The following is a 10,000-nucleotide window of genomic DNA, read 5'->3' on the forward strand; positions in this document are numbered from 1 at the left end:
AAATAAATAATGATAATAATGATGGTAGTAAGAACGATGGTAATTATAATAATGATATTGATAATATTGATGATGATAATAAGATGAGCACAAAATGCTATGTTTACATGATCTTTGCGTTGTAAAAGCTCTTATGTAGTCTATGCTATAATGTTAAATAGGTTCTTGTTGTAATACTATAGAGGCCTAAATACTTCAATGTTGTACAAGCTCTGATGTTTTAATGTTTAGTTGTTGTTATGATGTAACGCCACGTTGCGTAGGTCGTCGTGTTACAGCTCATTTCTGTAGGTCGTGTGACAGATCAGCTATTATGAGTTATTAGCAGAATGCATGTACAAGCAAGGGGCATTACCCGCCGCCGCCCTCGTCCCGCAGATCACGCTGGGCCTGGGCATCCTGGACGCCATCTCGGACAAGGCGTCGCTGACCACGGCCGGGCTCGTCTCCTCGGCGGGCGTGCCCATCCCCGCCCCGGGCCTCGCGGCGGGGCCCGTGTCCGTGCCCTCCCCGGAGGTCGTCTTCGGGCCGCTGTTGGAGGGCGGCCACGGACCGGCGCCCGGGCACGGACATGGACCAGGGTATGGACCTGGCCATGGACCCGCTCCTGGCCATGGCCCGGCATCTGGCCATGGTCCGGCTCCTGGCCATGGTCCGGCACCTGGCCATGGTCCGGCTCCTGGCCATGGTCCGGCACCTGGCCATGGTCCGGCACCTGGCCATGGACCGGCACCTGGCCCTGGTCCGGCACCTGGCCATGGTCCGGCTCCTGGCCATGGTCCGGCACCTGGTCCGGCTCCTGGCCATGGTCCGGCACCTGGCCCTGGTCCGGCACCTGGTCCGGCACCTTTCCGTGGTCCGGCTCCTGGCCCTGGTCCGGCACCTGGCCCTGGGCCGGCCCCTGGCCATGGTCCAGCACCTGGTCCTGCACCTGGCCATGGACCGGCACCTGGACAAGATTTTGCGCCAGGGCTTGGGAATGCGCACGGACCTGAACCTGCTCTAGGGCATGGCCCGGGGCACGAAGCCTCCCCAGGGCACGCGCCAGGCCCAGCGGAGGGCGCGGAGTTCCATCCCCTGCACGCGGAGTTCTCGCACGCCGAGCCGGTGGCGAGACTCGACAACTATCTCCCGCAGCAAGAGAATAATTTCTACCCTGGGCAGCCCTTCCATCCGCCTCCAGAAGAGTCCCGGTATCCTTCCGTCGTTGTCTACAACCCCTTCCCGGAGAGAGATGCTCCTTCCCAGCGAGTGTTCGTCCCCTTTCCCTTGGACTACGATCTCTCCGACAACAGCTTCCCTCCCCCGATGTTCTCGCCCGCACAGCCCCACGCCGTCTACAAGAGAGCAGCCGAAAACACCTCCAAGATGAAGGACCTCCTCCTCGCGGCCGTCTCCCAGGTAGACACCGTCGGTTGCGCTCCCAAGATCCTGTGCTACCTGCAGACGAAGAGCTCGAGCGAGTGGACGTTGGAGGAGAAGGCTTTGCTCGCATTGTTCGCTAACACGACTTCCAAAACCGCTAACGCCAGCAGCGCCCCCTTCGTAGAGGCCGTCGAACTCGGAACCAGTTCGCAGAACCCTGTGGCGTGTGACCTGGCCTACCCCAAGTGCACGCCTAACGGGGAAGACCTCAGAAAGCTTCTCAAGATGGCGGGAGGCTGTGGGAACACTATCATTTAGTTTTTAAGGTTTTCATAATGTTCGACTTATTACTCAGGGCTTTAATTCTCTGTTGTTGCCATCATGATCATTGTTATTATTATCATTGACTATACAATCCTCTGTCTATCTACCTAGTTATGTACACGCCTTTGTATGTGTGTGTACTTACATATAAACACATACATACACATAACGGAGATCCAATAATCAAAATAAGCACAAATAGAGCACAGATACCATACGGAATACTGTACCACTCCGATCACCAAGTCACGTTCACGCATAAGCTCATATAAGGATAGTTAGCAATTTCTTAATTCATTCATTTTTATACATGTTTTGGCATTAGCAACAGGAGCAGATGTTGTTTTTATGTAATGTCATGTCATTATTTATTTACTTGGGATATACTGTACATTTTACAATACTTCAATAAAAAATAATAAAATAACAAAACAGAAAAGCTTACTTCCCTGTATCACTGAAAATTACACGAGGAAAAAGGAAAATGAACACGGAAAAAATACAGCAAGAGGGAAAGAAGAGAGGAAGAAGGGAAGGAGAAAGAGGAAATGGGAAAAGAGAAGGCAGTGTTGTGGCCTACACTGTTTCTGCCTTTTCTTTCCTTATTCCTCTTTTCTTCCTCCTCCTCTTCTTCTTCTTCCTTATCTCCTTCTTCTTCTTCTTCTTCTTCTTCTTAGTCTTCTTCTCTTTTCTCGTTGTGTGTGTGTATGTGTGTGTGTGTGTGTGTGTGTGTGTGTGTGTGTGTGTGTGTGTGTTTGTGTGTGTGTGTGTGTGTGTGTGTGTGTGTGTGCGCGCGTTTGTGCAAAGGATACTTCTGTGTGAGTATGTTTGGGGCTTTTGTATCTACACACATATGTGTCTGCAAGTAAGTAAGCATGCGGGAATGAGGGTACATAGTCTTGTGTTTACTGGCCCACTCAAGCGCTAATGTGTTGTGGGGTCATTTTGTTTTTACCAAAACAATCAAGCAAGCAAACAGCTAGTTCTGATTCTTCTACTTATACTCTTTATCTTTGTATTTCCAACGTCTCTTCTGAATGCAAACAATGAAAATAATAAGAAACATTATACATATAAATGGCATTAATAATGACAATAATGATAATGTTATGATAAGTTGATAATAACAGCGAGAATTATAACAATACTAATAACTATAGTAATAAAATCAATTATAGTAATGATATATATTTTTTTAACGGTAGGTAATAATAACTGATAATAATATTGATAATAATACTGGTGGTCATAACGATGGTGATGATGGTAATTACAACAGTAATGATAATACTAATACTAATATAAATGCTAACGCTAATACTAGTATTAATACTAATCATAATACTACTGCGAACAGTAGTACTAATACTAATACTAATACTTACAAGACTACTGATGATGATGACAATATAGATAACAATAATATTGATAATTATAATAGTACTAATGATGCTAATGATAATAATAATGATAATCAATAATAATAAGACCAATAATGAAAATGATAATAACAATAATGATAACAATACAGTAATGATAATAATGATAATATAAATTATGCCACAAAAAAAAAAAGTTTCATCAGGGAAGTTGTCAGAAATGAGATGCTGAGATGACATACATTATCATTTGGTCTTACGCAATGAACTTACTGTATATGCAGCAGAGAGAGAGAGTCAGCATATTCAATAATAATACGAGTACAGGTCCCACATATATTGACATATATCGAGATTATAAACCATAATGTAATATTGATTACGCTGAAGATCATAATAATGATGATAATGAGCTGATGGTAAACATGATGATAACGATAATAATTGTATTGGAGTAGAAATAGTAATAACAGTAACAGGAATACTGCCATTGTCACTGCTGCTCGTAATGACTGATAATATTAGTAATTACATATGTAGCAATAATTATACCTTGAACAGCACAACTGAACTACAAAAATAACAATAATAATAATGATGATGATAGTGATAATAGTAACAACGACAACAATAATCATGATAATAAAAGATAATGATAATGATAATGATGATGATAATAATAATGATGATAATTACAATAAAGAATACCATCAACAATGAAAATAACAAAAATAATAGTGTTAATATTATAATGATAATAATGACAATAACAACTGTATGATAACAATGATAATGATGATAATGATGATGGTGATAATACTGATAATGATGATAATGATGATGGTGATAATACTGATAATGGTGACTGTAGTAATGATAATGATTAAGATAATAATAACAAAACAACAACAATAAGGATATAAATATTACAGCTACTACTATTGATAACAATAACAGTGATGATAATAGTAATGAAAATAATAAAAATTATGATAACAGTAATTTCATTAACATTAACAATACCTATAATAATAACTATAATGGCTATAACAGTCATTCCTGATGGCATCAAGATAGCCTATTTGAATACAAAAACGTCTTCTTGTAATGATGGGGACAAACTTAGCAAACTAGTATTGGTTCGTGAAGGAATAGATTCGCTCCTTTCTAAATAAAATGCAAAATAAACCAACATTCCTCAAAAGGACTACAAGACTCCACGTTTTCTCTTCTTCTAATTGCATCTATGTCAATCTAGGTCTACGTCTTTCACTCGTATTTGGCAGTGCTCTTTGCATAGCCGTGTTGCCGAGCGGAAGAGTGGCGTGTCGTGTGGCCATCCCCTGCTATTGGTCTTTTCCCCTGTTGATCAGAGAGGTTTACTATTTTGAGCATTATGTATGGTACGTATTGCATCTTAGGTGTGTGAATGATGATTATTAGTACTGGAAAGCTGGTAATTGTAATATGTAAGTAAACACATTTAGCCGTTATGAAAACAGAGCAGAAGGAAGATGGCCTTTTTACTATTTGGAAAGCAAATGTATATTTTTTTCGTAACAGATAGTAAACACGAAAAAAAAAAATCGGAAAAGGACGCTCTCCTACTTTTCACCATGTCTGGAAACGCCCCTCCCCGACCTCCCGAAGACATAAGGAAGGTGTCATGAAAGTCATGGAGCTTTTACAACTGTGTCACCGAGAACGTCATGCACCCTCATGAATCAGGTAGGAGGCGCTCTTGCCCTTTCCTGATCAGGTGGTTCTCTGGGGCATCAGTCGCCTCCAAGAAAGTCGCTGGGAGAGCTGGTGAAACCTAAGGCTGCGCGACGGTGTGTATATAAAGGTACACCTCTTGTGAATTTCACCCTGTTCCTCTCCTCACTTCCTCCCGCACACCTTCCCTTCCCACAGCAAGGTACTGCGGAGGGCCTATATATATTTATCACTACATGTCCTAATAACTGCATTTCTAATTTATCCGTTTATGATTTATATGTACAGGATAGATACAGGATAATATGGCTTCATGTTCCCCTATGTGTTGGGAGAAGGGATAGACACTTAGACACATCCGGGATAATACCCGCTCTCGATTACACAGACGCATAACGGTGTCCTGGTACGACGGATACCACATTGGAATACTAATCAGCCCGATGGTACCATGAACTGCCGCATCCTTCGCCTCTAGACTGGGAATAAAGGTTCTTCCCACTATAGAAAATCAAGAGGGAATAATACGATGGCAAGGTGGACAATAAAACTATGCAGCTATTTCGGGGATAAAAGTGTCACATGTACTAAACACGTGATACTGTACATAGAGAGTGATCATATGATAGGGGAGAGTAGGGGTCAGAATCAAATTCCTTTGTCCACACTTTCTCTGCATAGGGCATAGTTGCAGCCGTCATGTGATAACGGTGAAAAAAAACTCTACTTTCACATTCCCTTTCCATTACAGTTGATCTTATGCTTACTAAGTAGTGAATATAAGAACATATCCTATTGTACATTACATATGGAAAGTTAAAGTATTACGTATATTTCTTTTGTGTATATTTGTTACGCCAAAAAAAAAAAAAAAAAATCTTATTTGTCTCCTAACAGATGCGGTTGCAGTTGGTTCTATGTGCTGTTGCTTGCTGCTTGCTTCCGTCATGCACTGCTCAGCTCATCCAAGGTCTGACAGCTGCTGGCATCGGTGGCCCAGTCGCCGTGGGATCTCTCTTTACTCTCAATGTACGTATTGATATCATGGCATGCAAAAATGCAAGACCATGTATATGAATTAGTCTTCATTAGCATGTGGATTAGTACTTGTGTTGTATTGAAGTTTCTTTGCGTAAAGATACATATAACTGATAGTAAAATGATTTTACAGCAATGATATGATTATACATTAATGAAATGCTAATCCTATTTTGATTCCAGACGGCTATGATCATCGCCCTCATATTATCGTTCGGAGGAACAAAGAAGAAACTGCGACGCAAGATCGGCAGACCCATCCTCGTGCCGTACCACCGTAGCAGCTACACTTCCTACCGGATGTCGAAGTCGGTCTCCGGGCCCACCGCAGACTCCCTCGAGGATGAAGAAGAGCTCCTCCTTTCCGCCATCGAGGAGCTGGACACCTTAGGATGCGTCCCGAAGATGCTGTGTCATCTCCAGACCAAGAGTCGAGACCAGTGGAACGCTGAGGAAGCGGCGCTCGTCGACACCTTCAGCAGCACGACCAACGCTGCCTTCCTGTTTGCCCTCGACCTCGGGAGCAGAGTGCACAATCCCATCGCTTGTGATCGCGCGTATCCTAAATGCACCTTGCAGGATACTGACCTCAGGGCCTCCTTGCAGACGGCTGGGCAATGTAGCTCTTTCCTCGAAGCAATGCCCTAATTGGCAATCCTGATTATTAATGGCATTAAGCTGTTTTTTTTCTGGTTCTTAAGCCTACCGTGATGATCAATATGTATGGTAAGAGTCCAGCACAAGAAGGAGGCCATGAGTACAATGTTTTCTCTGTTATGTAGCGATATTTTATGTTAACTTATTTATCACTATTTATGTTGTTTTGTATTGTTGCGTCCTAATAATAAACAGTAATAAGACAATATAACCAATGAGTTGGTTTTGTATTTCATATAAGCATACACAGAAGAGAGAGAGAGAGAGAGAGAGAGAGAGAGAGAGAGAGAGAGAGAGAGAGAGAGAGAGAGAGAGAGAGAGAGAGAGAGAGAGAGAGGAGAGGGAGAGAGAGAGAAGAGAGAGAAAAAAAAGAAAGAGAGAGAAAGGGAAAAAGATATTTAAATAAAAAAGAGAGAGTGACACACAAACCCACAAGTACTTATACCCCACATCGGAGTGTTTCGATGAGCCTCCATCCCTTTAGAAAGAGTGCGGCACCATGTGAAACTCTTCTTTCATTAAGGATTCACCGAAGTCGCAATATAAGAAGCCTTTCAGGTTGCTCTGAGCCCCACTACCTTCAGATAACTTCTCCGTGTAACATCTTCCCCGTAAGCATGGTAAGGCAACCTCTTCCTTGAGTGAAGTAATTAAATGCTGCAGAAGAACATGGTCACATTTCCATAAGACCTTTTTGCCTGTCATTCAAAACTCCTCATATAAAAGACTTCAACGTGGTAAAAGAAAAAATAGATAAAATTTCACTGAATCATTTCCTTTATCATGGGTTGTTCATTCGCCCTACCGTTTTGCCTTATAATGACAGGTGCGCTATGTGTTCTTGGTCGCATGCATCGTCTGCCTGTGCCATGTGGCTCCTTCCAAAGCCCTTAAACCGTGGGAGGCGGAACTCTTGGCACCCTTCTATGTGGAACAGGCAGCCCGCATCTTCATGGACAAAGTTGTGGCGGTCATGATGGCGTTGAAGGTGAGATACTCAGTGCAGGGTAGGCTCTCTTTCTCTCTATCTATCTATCAATTTCTCTTTCTCTCTCTCTCTCTCTCTCTCTCTCTCTCTCTCTCTCTCTCTCTCTCTCTCTCTCTCTCTCTCTATCTATCTATCTATCTCTGTCTGTCTCACTCTGTCTGTCTGTCTCACTCTCTCTCACTTTGTTTCAGCAATGTGAGTGTGTGTGTGTGTGTGTGTGTGTGTGTGTGTGTATGTGTGTGTGCGGACTAAGACTAGACTCTCTGCCAGTCAAAATATGACCCCGAATAACAAGTGCTATACCTCACACACACACACACACACACACACACACACACACACACACACACACAACACAACACACACACACACAACACAACACACACACACACACACACACAACACACAACACACACACACACACACACACAACACACACACACACACAAAACACAACACCACACACACACACACACACACACACACACACACACACACACACACCACACACACACACACACACACACGCGCGCGTATGAGTGTGTGTGTATGGTTTAGCACTGGTTATTCTGGGTCATATTTGGAGTGACAGAGTCTAGTCCAAGTCCGGGATGGTTGTTATTGATAAAACTATCTATTAAATAATTTTACTACCATAGTTTTTTCCTGTGGAAGTTGCATTACTGTCGCGTAACTGCTATATGACGTCCAGTTATAATACGAATCATAATTACGGAAAATTCAGAAATCAGCGTGTAACTGAATATTTACAATTTGTTATTAATCCATAACCATCTTTAGATATTTTCCCCTTAAAATGCTGCATTTTCCACCATTATAAAAGAATTTACTTCAAAGTAGACACGCGCGTAAATTGAGGTAATCGTCTCGCTGAGCAATGCTCATTTTATCAATCAGTCTGTTTGTAACGGATAAACAACTAATGTACTTTTACTTGTCGGAAATATTTCATAGTCTTGTCATGGTGTCTGCCACTTCCAGGGCCTGGCCACCATCGCTCTTGCAATCATAGGGATTCTCGACCGAGAAAGAGATGACAGATCCTTCTCCAACACAGTCGACTCCCAGGCCCTCTTACTCTCCACATTAAGCTGGATGGATACCCAAGGCTGCGTTCCCAAGATGCTCTGCCAGCTGGACCTGATTGAAGCAGACACAAGGACCTTCGAGGAAAACAAAATCGTCGAAATTCTATCCAACAACCTCGATTCTTTTAGCCACCACGCCAACACCTCTGCTCTGCGTCCCGAGGCTGTTGACCTGCTGAGTCGAATCCCTGAGCCTGACGTGTGTGGCGCCCTCTTTAGCCAGTGTCCTATTCAGGGGAAGCTGATGAGGAATGTCCTGCAGCTTTTGGCGTAACGGGTGTGATGAGATTCATGTTCAGAAAACGGAAGAGCCTATGACTATGTCTAGTCAAATAGAAATGAGGAAAGGCAGTTACCTGGATAGCTTGTTGTGGTCTCCGCTTGTTAATTCATCTATTTATTTATTGGTATCATTACTATTATCTGTTATTATATCCACATATTTATTGAGCGTGTCTATTTATGTATTTATTAAGTATGTTTGTGTACTCATTCATTATCTATGCTTGGTATGCTTCTCTCTTATCGTTACTAGTATAACTATTAACTTATAATAATGACGTTAATTTATACTACTTATGAATCAATTATTTATACATCAAAATAACCATCCATTAGTAACTATTATTTATACATTGTTTATGTACTGTATAGTAAACAAGATATGCATTAAACCATCACCGCTAAGTATCTATCAATAAAAGAAATCCTCATGGTAATAAAACGTTCGTCATCGCTCTCAAAATGACTCAAGATCAGCTGACCCACTTCATCTGACTGGAATATTTATTGGCGTCTGAGAGAGAGCAATGGCTTTCCATTTTTGGTGCTGAGAAACCATGAAGATTCTGTACTTATCGTTTGCGTAATGGGGATAGGAGGAAGAGGCAGAGATGGAGGGAGAGAGGGAGGAAAGAAGGGAGAGAGAGGGGGGAGACTAAGAGAGGGAGGGAGGGAGGGAGGGAAGTAGAGGAGAGAGAGAGAGAGAGAGAGAGAGAGAGAGAGAGAGAGAGAGAGAGAGAGAGAGAGAGAGAGAGAGAGAGAGAGAGAGAGAGAGAGATGTAGGAAGGGAGGGAAGCAGAGAGAGAGAGTGTGTGAGATAGATAGATAGATAGATAGAGATAGATACATAGATAGATAGATAGATAGATAGATAGATAGATAGATAGATAGATAGAGAGAGAGAGAGAGAGAGAGAGAGAGAGAGAGAGAGAGAGAGAGAGAGAGAGAGAGAGAGAGAGAGAGAGAAGAGAGAGAATGAGAGAGAGAGAGAGAGAGATGCGCTTAGATATATATTTAGAGTACACTTAATGTATAGAAAAATGGATAAACAAAAAAGTGGTTAGTAGACAGATGGGGAGAGGAAAGCAGAGAGAAAGAACATAAGCATTTAGCAAAAACAACAAACGATTAACCTAGACAGC

The 10,000-nt window shown here is 42.4% G+C and overlaps 2 protein-coding genes across 2 annotated transcripts in view; both read left to right on the plus strand.

Annotated features, from left to right (window-relative positions):
- The window catches only part of LOC119588810 (skin secretory protein xP2-like), a 4,155-nt gene extending 2,177 nt beyond the window's left edge, over positions 1 to 1,978 (plus strand). The window contains exon 3 of the mRNA XM_037937460.1: positions 379 to 1,978. Within this exon, the coding sequence (XP_037793388.1) occupies positions 379 to 1,683 (1,305 nt within the window). The 3' untranslated portion in view covers positions 1,684 to 1,978. The remainder of the gene's footprint in view (positions 1 to 378) is intronic.
- A 3,445-nt stretch (positions 1,979 to 5,423) lies between these two features.
- Positions 5,424 to 6,602, plus strand: LOC119588821. The gene is made up of 2 exons (XM_037937470.1): positions 5,424 to 5,813; positions 6,006 to 6,602. The coding sequence occupies exons 1-2, from the start codon at positions 5,682 to 5,684 to the stop codon at positions 6,468 to 6,470; spliced, it is 597 nt and encodes a 198-aa protein (XP_037793398.1). The 5' UTR covers positions 5,424 to 5,681; the 3' UTR covers positions 6,471 to 6,602.
- The last annotated feature ends 3,398 nt before the right edge of the window (positions 6,603 to 10,000 follow it).

This window comes from Penaeus monodon, chromosome 3 (genome assembly GCF_015228065.2).
Source record: "Penaeus monodon isolate SGIC_2016 chromosome 3, NSTDA_Pmon_1, whole genome shotgun sequence".
In the NCBI taxonomy this organism is placed as follows: Eukaryota; Metazoa; Arthropoda; class Malacostraca; order Decapoda; family Penaeidae; genus Penaeus; species Penaeus monodon.